Genomic DNA, 12,582 nt, shown 5'->3' with positions numbered 1-12,582 from the left:
TAATGTTGAAATATGAATGATTATTCAATTAAATTAAATGTACTGTTTTGGTCACTTGACAGGGAGGCAGTGAGGAGATACGAGGAACTGTCAGAAATATTCTCAGACAAGGACAACTACTCACAAAGCAGAGAACTCCTAAAGGAGGTAGGTTTCTGTCAAGACAAAATACAGAGTGACAATGGAAATATAATATATTGTACATTTTCAAAAGGATATCAGGTTCTGAATGATGACATAAATAGAGCAGGTTCAGTGAGAAATTTGATCTTTTGTTTATGGCACGCAGAGGCTGGTTTCTCCCCAAGTCATGACGCAGCATTAAACCTTTTCAAGCCTGAGTGACGTGTTTCTTTTGACATTTTGCGTGTTTGATAACTATCTCCTTGCTTAGAGGCTGGAGAATCAGTTTCTTGTGCTGGAGAGCTGCCAGTTTGAAGTGCAATTTGAGTCTGGAGTCAGATTTCGACAACTCTCTTCTGATGTCTTGGACTTGTTTGAGGCCTATTTTTACTCAGATCTGTGTTGCTCATGGCTGCTGCTGGATGCTTTTACCGCTTATCTTTTTACCACCTTGCTAACAAAATCTTCAAAGATACTTTTCCCCCATCACTACCAACACTTTGAGTTTACACCTGTGTGTACAATATGTTAACTCCTGAAGCAACAGTGTTGTACAGAAAGAAAGACACTAGCTGTGTTCGAAACCGCTCCCTCATTCACTCGTTCACTATTCCCTATATAGTGTTTATTAAATAGTGAACTATTGGGAACGACCAAACGAGATTTCGGACGCTCACTGAAAACACATTGTTGCGTGACTTGCGTCAGGAGATGCGCCCGCTGTTTGTGTGACGGAGACTCTAAATGCAGCTACGAAAAAATGTGACTCCTCTGCACTTGTATCTCACATCCTGCTGACGAGCATCCCATAATTAGAACAGCAGAATGAGACATTTACTAATGTGTCTGTCAAGAGCCACTACTGGAACACGTGTTGAATTCCTATCTGCACAGACTGAAGTCGAGCCTTCTCCTCAGCTGAAAACAACATTCAGTGGTAGAGATTTATGTTTGAAAAGACCAGAACCCAGTCTAATCTGGCTGAGTACAACTGCCCTTATTCTGTCAACACTTTCACTTCACCCATCTGAAGACGTACATTATATTTAGTTTGCACTGTGTGAGAGAGTCAGGGAAGTTGACAGGATTCGCCGTGTTTTGATTCGCTGTTATGGTGCAATGCAGGCATCAATATCTTTGCATTAGCTGCGATTTTACCCATGATACCCCCAAAGGAATTCATCCAAACATTTGCTTTCATTTAGAAAGCTTCGCTCTGAGCTTTGATGCCAGAAAGACACCATCTTCTTCCGTTGCCCTTTGATTTTTTTTCAGCACAGTTACTTGCTTCCCTTCATCTCTCAGCTTGTCTAAAAATGACTCCGACTAGCTGACAGAATGTGAGATGAATGAGTCAGACTAATAAAAGACTTTCTAAAAGTTTGGAGAAAGAAATTATTCACAACACGTCATTCTTTATTATAAAGCATGATTATAACAGGCTATGTCTTCTTGGCTAATGCCGAGTTGTCATGACAGATCTCTAGACTGAGCAGTGTCAACTTTTCATTTACATTATTAATGTCTTAATAAGTTATATAATATATATATATATATACATAATTTATTCATGTTCATGTCAGTTGTCATGACAGGATTAGGTTTTATTTCGCTTAATGTTATCACTATGAATCTATATTTTCTTTTAAATAAAATAAAGTAAAATAAAAGCGTCAAGAGTCAAGCACTGCAAATAAGCTCAGGCTATAAATCCTATTTGTCACGTATTCCATTAGGAAATTATTAACCAAACGACTTAGTGTCTTTCAGCTCATTGTTTTGGTTTTATGGCACATAACTTTCTGTTTTTGGTTCACTCTCACAGCTCTCATCTGTAGTGTTTTTGGGCCAACTATAATCAGTTTTTTTTAACACATTAGCCATATAAACTGAGTTTCCACTACCCCCATTAGGCCATACAAATCGGTTATTGCAGGTTTAAAGCCGCAATATATGTGCTAACAAATGCATTATGTGCTAGTGTACATTGTGGCATAAAATACCTATTTATTGACAAAAAAGAATTTCCCTTTGTTTTGATCACATTGCATGAGCATGATGGAGTTTGTCCAGTTATCATGTTATTGTCGCGGTTAAAATTTACACTTTAAAGGTCCAATGTGTAGGAATTTCTCCCATCTAGCATTGAGATCATATATCGCAATCAACTCTCTCGCGCCACGCAGTTCAAAGAGCATATTATAAGCTACGGTAGCCTTCACTCTTCAAAAAGAAGAAGAAGACTCCTGTTCCTGAAATTTGGATTTTGAATATGTGTGGTCCTTAACGTTTCCTTCTTCAAACTTGCCGGTGTTGTATATTTAGTTGCAGCACTGCGTTGCCGATGTGTGGAAAAGGAACTTCGTTGACACTGTTCTTGATTATAAAAGGTTTATTACATCAAGGATTTCAGCATCAGGACGGATCCTGCAGAACCCGGAGATTACAAAGCCAATATGCACTCTGTCTTGCTGCAGCAAAAACATGGCTTCTAAGGGGTACGTTTAGGTAACATGTTAGATAAAGTAAATAGATGTGAGTTGGCAAGTAAAGGTCTGAGTCCCTTTGAGGTCAGAGTCTCTTTGGGGGGCTCTAACACTACACATAAAATCATTGATCCCACTCAGCCCCCAATCACAGAATCACATAAAACATCCTCTTCAACACATCACTCCACTGAGAGGAAAATCATTAAACTTACTTCACTAACACAGTGCTCATTATGTCTCAGCACATTTGAGCTTTATACAAACTTTAACCTTATAGGCTCTTCAGATACTACACCGGGGAATTAGCAGCATTAGCAGCACCTGTGAGTTTATCATGTGACAGTGAAAATGCGAAAAGCGGAGCAGTATGTCCTGTATGTCCCTTACCGGCTAACATATTTCAAGATGGTGCATGAATATGGAGCGTCTACAACAGTTCATGCAAATGCAAATGTAAAATTTCAAGCCAAAAGGAATACTTGGAATTGATGGTGGTGGTAAATATTCATGAAAAAGGACAAGTTTGTGAACGGGCAACACAGATATTTGGTAATGAACAACTAAACACGTTACACACTGGACCTTTAAGGACTTCTTGTCCATGTTGGCTTAAAAGTAGAGTTTTAAAGTCAAAACTTGACAAATGTTGGCAAACTCCATCTGTTGATAAGGATCATGTAAAAGCTCCAGAACAGCTACTAAATGGACTTTGTGATGATATTGATTTCTCCACAATTGTTTCCAAGGCCGATAATTAACTCTAAACCTTTTCCTTGCTTTTGTGTTGCAGGAGGGCACATCGAAGTTCGCCAACATTGACAACAGGCTCAACAACAAACATATTAATAGGGTAAGTTGAGTGGAAATTAGGGAGCCATGGAGGTTTTGCTTTTTGGGAGGCAGGCTTGTTTGTGGTAGTCCACTGGGTTGAACATTTAGGTTAGGGAAAATAAACTCCTTCTACTACTTGACGAAAACCAAAGACTGTTGGTACGCACAGGTCAGCACCCGTGTGTAAATGGCTGAAATTGTGCAAATACTGAGTTCACATGCACAGTTTAACATGTGTTAATTATTTTGACTGAAGCCTGAATTCATTAAGACATTTCAGTCACGGAGGAGTAACTTAAAAATGACCTCAACATTTGTTGCTGAGGCAAAACCTCAGATCTTCAAGCACATTAAAAAAGAACAATTTTCATTAACTTTAGAGCCCACGTCTGGTCTGCATACCAATTGTTGTTTAGCCTGAAGGGTTGTACACCCCCGGAGGCCTTTATGGGAGACCTTGGAAATGTTATGGATGATGTAAGATCCTGCAAAAGTGTCATTAGTATTGTTAAAGTTAGGGGGCAAAATGTTGTATAATATCTGTAGAAAAAGATTTGTGGTGAAACTTGGATTCAGGTGTCTTTTAGGGCTTATGAATCTTATTTTGTTGTATATACAGTGTATGCTGTGTCATAGATATGCAATATAGGTTTAGTACATCACAAATATGAGTAGAATCAAGTTTATTTTTAGTTAAAGCACTCAGTTTTATGCATTTGCTGATAGCTTAATAATGGATTTCAAACTAAAAGTGTCTAAGTTTATTTGTATAGGGACAAGTTTGTAGCATAAACCATGCCACACACCACAGCATTTATAGCCTAAGCTAATTTACAATGCCTGTCTCTAGATTGGCATTTGAAATACATCATTTAGTTGACTTGAAAATACTGTTTTCCTACAAAACGCTACATTCAAACATTGATACTGATGTGACTTTGGCTAAGCAGAGGGTGTTTCAATGGTTTGATAGAGGGTTGTAAGTGGGATCGACCGGCATGCAGCAGCGAAGTGGAACAGAGGGCTGTCGTGTGTGTGATGTGCTGAATCCTGAGCCATCGTTTGAAAAATAGCTGCAGGCGGCTGCTCTGAAATCCCTCGCTGTGTGGGCTCTTTACGATGTGAATAGAAACCTCTGGGGAACTGATAAAACACTTTTTTTTTTTTTTTTTTACACAGTCCAACGCCCAGGGCACTGTGCCCTACCTGGGCATCTTCCTCACAGACCTCACTATGCTGGACACAGCGGTCAAAGACAGGCTGGATGTAAGTTCCTCTCATCTCTATCAAGCGGAAAAGTTGGTCAAAACCCCTGGAAGTTGCACACTATTTTACAATTATCAAACTGACATAACACATCCTGTCACTTCCTTTGCAGAACGGCTACATTAACTTTGACAAAAGGAGAAGGGTGAGTGTTGCGATACGTATCAGTGTGAAAAATAGCGGATGCTTTGGACTAAGCTTATGTTTCTGCACGCTGACACCAACAAGCAAGTAGTAGTAAGATGTGCATGTGTAATTGTAGCACCCTGACAACAATCGTGTGACCCTGAAAAGATCCTGTTAGAGAGACGAAGAAGAGCTACAAAAAGAAGAGAGATGCGTGGGATCATTTTTGAGATAAGAGCGTAGTGAAGTGAGGAGAGGAAACATAATATCTGAGGGAGGAAATTATTAAGTGGAGGGCGCCGTGAGGTGCAAGATGAGAAGAAAAAAAAGAACTGACACATTTATGCTAGATCAGCCAACATGGGTGCTTTTTTTTTTATTATGACAGTTTGTGATGATATGCCTCTTTGTTCACAGGAGTTTGAGGTTTTAGCTCAAATCCGGCTCCTGCAGTCTTCTTGCAAAAACTGTGTTTTCACCGTTGACGAGGCCTTCATACAGTGGTATCAGAGTGTACCGACACTAACAGAGGAGGAAAGGTACCTATCTGAAAGTTTGGTTCTGATTAAACTAATGTCTTGAATTCATGCATTTGCATTTGTCAGACAATGACTGTTTTAAATATTCGATTATGTCTATTTCAGTTACAGACTGTCCAATGAAATTGAAGCACCTGGTGAGCCGAGCCCCCGCGGCCTTCCTCCAACAGTCATCATCACACAGTGCCCAGAGTAAGCTACACTGAATACACACACACACACACACACACACACACACACACACACACACACACACACACACACACACACACACACACACACACACACACATACACACACACAATTGTACACCTTAAGTTCAGTTTACTCGTCACAAGGAACACTAATATCTTCTGTGGCTCTAAAGGAGCTGTCTAAAGTCTGAAGCATATCTGTGTTTGGGCTTGAGGGTTCAAATGTTTAAAAGAGAGCCTGTGTTACAAAGGAGGCGTGGAGGAGGACACATGCAGGCATTTACCAGGCAGGACGAAAGATGCTATTGAGTTACATTATGGCAAATTACTGATTTGGGGCTATGTATAAATTAAATTGACTTGACTTGAATTATAGGAGTCTTGGTTCCAGACTATACTACAGAATACGTCAGCATATCTCTGCCTTTTCTGCTTCAATTATTGACCATTTACAGTTTTTTCCAACTGCTTACACACGTTTTCAAAACTATGTCTCCTTTTTTCAAAACTCTACAAAATGCAAAATGCCTCACATCTCCTTCAAAATGAAAAACTGCATTCAAAATACCATAAACACATCTCAAAATGAAGCATTTGCTTCAAATGACAAACACTTTTTTCATAATAGCAAATTTTTGGCTATACCATGTACACACTGTTGTTATAAATCTAAAGCTCTTTTGTCTTTCATAGGCCTATATCTACATTTACAATGTTCTAGAGAGAAAGTAATCTGCTGAGAGTGGTTGAAAAGTGCACTGTAAAAAAACAATGTAATATTACAGTAAAACAGAAAATATTTATTGGGCAAAACATTACGTTTGTAAGAATAGCACAGTGTTGTATACAGTAGCATGAAACAAGAAAACAAAAGTCCTCCTCCTCCTCCTCCTCCTCCTCCTCCTCCTCGTTGTTGTTGTCCCCTATCTCTCCCTCCTCCTCCCCTTGCTCTCTGTCTATTGTTGGCATCCATTGTGCAAAACAGGTAATACCTTTGACCTCTGTATAGGCCTATACTAAAGCAGTGATTGGTTAGTGTTCAGTTATGACATCATGTGTTTGCAAATTTGAGGAGTGTGTGTGTGCCCTGGTACATAAGTGTATCATTTTGATTGGTTGTGTTTAGAAAAGGAAAGCAAGTCACTTCCTGTTAGATTTTTGTGTCTTAGGTAGAGAATTGTGTGTAATGTAGTGTTTTATGCAATTGAAAATTGAAAGGCTGAGAAATAGCTTATGGTTTTGGAGATTTGCTGTGTAATTTTGCACTTTGAGTGAGAGGTTTCAAAAATCGTGTGACATGAAAAGATTTTGTGTGTAAGCAGTTGGAAAAAACAGTAATGTCTCTCACAAGGGATTTTAAGTGTAGTACTAAATCGCTGAAGTATCACCAAATTGAATAGTGGAACAATTAGTTCATTAACTACTAGTCAATAATAAGAAAATCAGTCTACAGCAATATTGATAATTTAGGTAATTAAAGTGATCAAGACAAAATAATCAGTTCAAAAATAAAAATAAAAGCCATTTTGCTGTTTGTGTTTTCATTGTAAATTGAATATTTTCGGGTTTTAGACTGTTGATTGCACAAAACAAGGAATCCAAAGCTTTTTGACATCTTTTTGACTAAATGATTACTTTAAAAAAACTTGATTAATCATAAATTTTTTTATGATTAACAGGTTTTTTTTTATTCATTTTTACTCTAACACAACACACAAAACATACCATTTGCAACATGTCATCACCACCCACCCAGACAAAAAGAAAGATGACAAAGTAACAACAATATTCAAGACCATACAACACAAATAATAACAAAATAGACAAACTATAAACCAAATAAACATATGTATGAATGACAACACCATATTGATTAATTCTTATAAAAACAATCAGTAGTTTCAACCCTAATTTGAATGTGATTGTACATTTCCTTGTGTTTTCAGCCTAAGTACGTCTCGGACCAGCCTGACTGGTGACAGTGACAGCCTCTTTGACTTCCCCTCCCCTGTCAATAATCTGCTCTCAAAACTCTCAAAGGTAATATAATTTTACTTAAAGGTACACTTTGTAGGAATTTCTCCCATCTAGCGGTGGAATTGTATTTTGCATTCAAACGAATAGTGCTCTCTAGCGCCTCGCTTTTTCAAAATGCGTGTTGCAACTACGGTAGCCGTAACGTACCAAGAAGCTATGACAACATGTCTTCCAATAGCGCGTCATCGAGTTTTCTTTCGGGTGATGAGGTTCGTTATTTCAAACAAACTGCAAAACTGCATTGAATCATTAGTGTGAGCATGTATAAGTAACTACCCTTGTAATTTAGACCGTAACATTGACTTACCTGTTCAGCGTCCCTTTGAAAGTCTGTCTCCTTCATTCGCTCTTTCCACCTCGATGTTTACCCTCGCCGGTCACGTTGCCTTTTTAATTCCCTTTTTCGCTTTTTTTGGCGACGAGGATTCCTTCTCCTGCGGCTCGGCATAAGTATGATCCTCCATTATGAACTAAAGTGCATTGCAGGCTTTCAAATTTGCCGGGGCAGTGACAAGCGCCTCTCACTGATCTCCTTCTCCGTTTCAGCTGGTTTCAGTCACGTGACGCTGGCTCTGAACGAAAACGCATTGCTAGTGCTTTATGTCCCTCTCAGCGATTATAGTTTTTCAAAATGGCCGAACGACGTGGAAGCCTCCTTGGACTTGCCCGTCCAATGTAAATACAGATAAGAAATTCTTCGCTTACGAGGATAAGTCAGATCATTGGCAGAGGTCATTTTACACCAATGAGGACATATTTATGAATGAAGACATTGATTGTAGCTAATAAAATACTTAAAACACTACACAGTGGACTTTTAGGCCAACTTTGCATTCAGATTAGGTTTTGTTTCGCATACATTGTTTGCAGGAGTGACTCTTTTTTTGCTTTTGTCTAAATCTGCCAAACACATTGTACTTAACGTGGTTGTTAGAAAAAGCGATCACGTCCTTGGTTATGAGCGGCACCGTTTGTTTTTTTATTTCGATTGCAGCATATGAAATCTCCGTCTGTGTCCTGTCTGGATGTTGACACGTCTCCTTCGACCACTGACTCTACCCCTGCCACATTGACTCCATCCACTCCCACAAAATCACACCGCCGATCAGTCTCCTGCGGCAACAACCCCCCTAATAACATCCAAGGGTCGGGGCCCGACATGCGAATCATCAGGATACGGATGGACCTGCAAGATGGAAACATGTACCGAAGCATACTGGTACTAATTCAAACCATTTGAATCTAATTCACTGCAGCAGTGAGATTGTAATGCTATAAAAAAATGCGTTGTCCCAAATGATCTGCGACATGTTGCACTTGTCCCGTAATGATAGTCATCAGATCCTGTATCCTCCATGTATCCTCAGGATACAGTGGACCCAGGATATTATTAGTGCAGATCAAGCTGTCCTAGTGTCATTGTTATTCTCTTCTCTCCCCTCAGGTTACGAGCAATGACAAGACCCCCACTGTGATCAGCTCTGCCTTAGAAAAGCACAATCAGGACCCCAAACAGACATCCAGATATGAGCTGATCCAACTTCAGCCTGAAGGAAAAGGTAAAGATGTGTCTCCAGTGCAGAAAAAACAACACCTATTGGAAATGTACTTCGTATTTCTGGACCAGTTTTATCATGAGGTGGCGTATTTATGTTATCCAAACGGAGACAAGCTGAGATCATCTTTTTATTTCTTCTTTTGCATCTATCTAAAATTATGGTTAACGTGAGGTTTTTAGTGTAGCACAGCAGCAGCTTTGAAGAAGTTTTATTGAAATCTGATTTGTTTATTTGTCTCTCTTCCTTTCCTAATGCAGAACTGGTCATCCCTGCTACAGGAAACGTCTTCTATGCCATGACATCCTCTAGTGTTGACTTCCTGTTGAGGAGGAAAGGCGGGAACAGTCCTCTGAGCTCACAGCCAATCAACACGGAGACGAGCGCCACTTTTCCTCGAATCAAGGCCAAGGGGAGGAGACTGGTCCGGACACTATTTTGACATCAGATTTTCCTGAACCCAACTTTGTCCACAGTGACGGATTTTTCTCCTCACAAACAGTAAATGTGGCCTTCTACACATGCCTTTCTCCCTACAAAGCTCGTTCTACTAAAACACCAAAACCAAGTCTTTATCAATGACTCCGGAGCATGTTTTGTCAAACATTTCATACCTCCAGCTGCCCTGCTGCATTCACTAGAGCCATCTGCTACTGAAGAACAGTGTCAGTTTTCCTCTTTTCCTAAACAGTATGCATTACTAATTTACACCTCGAGGTAAAGCAATGAAAGCCTTTAACTGAGTGCTTTTGGTGCTGGCTCTCGAGTCCCAGTCAGGTATCACTTAATGCATTTTCAACTCAATGAATAAGATCCATTTCATTGCTTATAGCCACCAGGAAATCCCTTGTTTTTGTGTGCCTCAGTCGTGAGTGATGCTTCCAAATGTAAATGGAGGATTTGATTGGTCAGAACCTCTGTGATCACCTGAGAAGCTGTTGAAGGATTAAGGACAGTGTTTTCTTGTCTTGCCTGTCAGATGTGGTTCTGGTAAACGGCACACATGAGGAAGACCCAAAGATACAGTGCAAGTGCATCCATGTAGCAAAACACTGGAGCTTGTCAAATGAGACATAAATATTTTTTGTATGTATTTATATATTTTGTACGTCTGTATGATGTCAACATTGTGTTTACACTGGCGAGACGCTCTAGGTCCTAGAGGCCAAATTGTCCAATTCATCAAGGAAAAAATACCTGCAAGATTTCCACTTTAAACAGGCCAGCACGTGAAAAGGGCTGCTTGCATTGACTAACCTAAAAGGAATAATCAACCCTGCAGCTGTATGGATTTATGGCCTGTTTTAGCCCCGGAAATTTACTTCATGGTTCATTCTCCCAGTTTGTTTTCTAGTTTGAAACCCTGTTTCCAGCAGCAGCTGTTTTTTATAGCAACAACAAAAAAGGGTAAAGCTACCTTGTGCTACCTGCCCAACAGCAACCAGCAGACATACAAAGTTAGCAATTAGCTGGTGGAAAAAAAGTCAAACTATCTGCTAAAGAGCCAGATCATTTCCTCAGAAGTTGCTAAAGACCAAACTAGCCCTAAAAGGAGAGTGATATGCACTTATTTTATCAGATGGACCAAGCTACAACTCCAGATAAATACTTACTCTTCAGTTGTTGGTGTATTTGGACAGCTGTTCACTAACACCTTAGCTGTTGAAACTTTATAGGCTGTCATACAGCTTGTTTTAAAATTCTTCTGACCCCTAGTGGCCAAAAAAATTGACTTAAAAAAGAGACTTAAAGGTGCACTATGCGTTCCTGCATGACGTTACTTCTGTTGACGTTTCAAGTAAATTCAAAACAAAACAGAACAAGCTCGCCTCTCCCCCCATGTTTCCGTAACTGTCATGACTAACTGACTAAGAGAGCTGACACACCAACCCGATTATCGGCCGTCGGACAGTCTGGCGAGGCAGTGACTCGAGTCTGTTCGGTGTGTTCGGTGCTGTTGTCCGTCCGAGGAGCTGTCGGCCTTCATTTTGGCCCGACCCGACATGTTCAGTCGGAGACAGGGCAGTCGGGACTCACTCGGAAATGGCGAGCGGATGAGCCTCTCAAAATCTGACGAAAATCTTTTAATCTAACCTTTGTCGATCTGAAATGAAGACAGATTCAGCAACTGCATGGCCTATTTCTCGCTTAAAATGTTTTCAGAAACACGTTTCGGTGAACTATTTTAGTTCAATATGAGATTGTATTCTGAACAAGCCGCCATGACAGTCTGTATGTGGCTGTGAATTTCCGGAGAAAAAAGAACCACGTGACGCGTTCGTCCAATCAGCTGCTATGGAGACGTATTACGTTTCGCGCACGCGCAGAGCGTACGCTCAAGTCTGCATCGCCTCAGTGTGTTTTGAGGCATTTTTGGACCTCGGGGGACCTTGACTGATCAGTCCGACTGCCTTTTCTGCCGACGGTCGGCTGTCTGGTTGGTGTGTAAGCACCCTAACTGTCACTAACCCCCACCCCCTCCCTCAACCATCTTGTCAGTGATTGGCTGGAACGTGTTTGTTGTATTTTGGTGCCTATCCTGTGCCTCTAGTGTTTGTTTGACGTTTACGACCCCTGTGTTGTCTCCCGAGACCGGGCTTTTTCACAGTGTGTTCAGGGGGCAGGCAGCTAGCGGATCAAGGAGAGATGCCTACGATTTGAGACAAAAATGAAATTGCGCTGAAACCATGCAGGAACTCATAGTGCACCTCTAAAAAAATGCAGCACTTTCAAAGCTTGTGGCTTTGCTTCAGATTATCACTGCAGTACCAAAACCATAAGGAAAACTGTAAGGAAAATCTAAAAAATAACAAAACAACTTTATTAAGCCTAAGGTTTTAACTTTTCAACAGAGCATAAGCTAAACTTAATTTATGCAGATTTTCACACAGCTCAGCAGGATACATCTTCACGGCTGTTTACATACAGCACAAAGCCTCAGCTCCAATTTCATGTTATGAATGAACATGTTAACTTCCATGTTGGTATAAAACACACAACCTCTTTGAAAAAAGTCTTGTGACCTGTAGTTGTTCTCAGTGCTGGTGAGGCCACCTTAATGGCTGAGGCACGAGCATAGCAGGACCAGGGAGAGGATTCTGGGTAATAATAGATGACGTGTGCTAGCGTTATGCTATGCTACTGATTGTTTTAGTGCCTTTCTCTACAGGATGCTCGTCTTTCCCGTGTTTGCATTAGAATGTATACAGTGTACGTGGAAGAAATGCAGTCACCTCCAGTGCTGTGTAGTCTCACATCAAAGCTGTTGATGCACTACACACAGGATGTCCTATTTTTGTGGTAATAAATTTACTTTTATATGAATTGCATTGCTTTTGACTGATGTGCTGTAACATATGCCACTTTCAATACAGACAGATATGTTCCATGCTGCGGAGTATCCTATAAACATAATTAAAGC

The 12,582-nt window shown here is 40.3% G+C and overlaps 1 protein-coding gene across 3 annotated transcripts in view; it reads left to right on the top strand.

The window, feature by feature from the left end:
* Window positions 1-12,485, top strand: part of rgl2 (ral guanine nucleotide dissociation stimulator-like 2) — a 36,750-nt gene extending 24,265 nt beyond the window's left edge. For all 3 annotated transcript variants that reach the window (XM_078252230.1, XM_078252231.1, XM_078252232.1), the window contains 10 exons: window positions 63-147; window positions 3,403-3,462; window positions 4,623-4,709; window positions 4,822-4,854; window positions 5,253-5,374; window positions 5,480-5,566; window positions 7,515-7,608; window positions 8,600-8,824; window positions 9,050-9,164; window positions 9,422-12,485. In XM_078252230.1, coding sequence (XP_078108356.1) covers window positions 63-147; window positions 3,403-3,462; window positions 4,623-4,709; window positions 4,822-4,854; window positions 5,253-5,374; window positions 5,480-5,566; window positions 7,515-7,608; window positions 8,600-8,824; window positions 9,050-9,164; window positions 9,422-9,603 — 1,090 coding nt within the window. In that variant the 3' untranslated portion in view covers window positions 9,604-12,485. The remainder of the gene's footprint in view (window positions 1-62; window positions 148-3,402; window positions 3,463-4,622; window positions 4,710-4,821; window positions 4,855-5,252; window positions 5,375-5,479; window positions 5,567-7,514; window positions 7,609-8,599; window positions 8,825-9,049; window positions 9,165-9,421) is intronic.
* The last annotated feature ends 97 nt before the right edge of the window (window positions 12,486-12,582 follow it).

The sequence above is a fragment of the Sander vitreus genome, chromosome 6 (assembly GCF_031162955.1).
Source record: "Sander vitreus isolate 19-12246 chromosome 6, sanVit1, whole genome shotgun sequence".
Lineage (NCBI taxonomy): Eukaryota > Metazoa > Chordata > Actinopteri > Perciformes > Percidae > Sander > Sander vitreus.
Note: the sequence above shows the minus strand (reverse complement) of the source record. Positions and strands in the feature narration are given on the sequence as shown.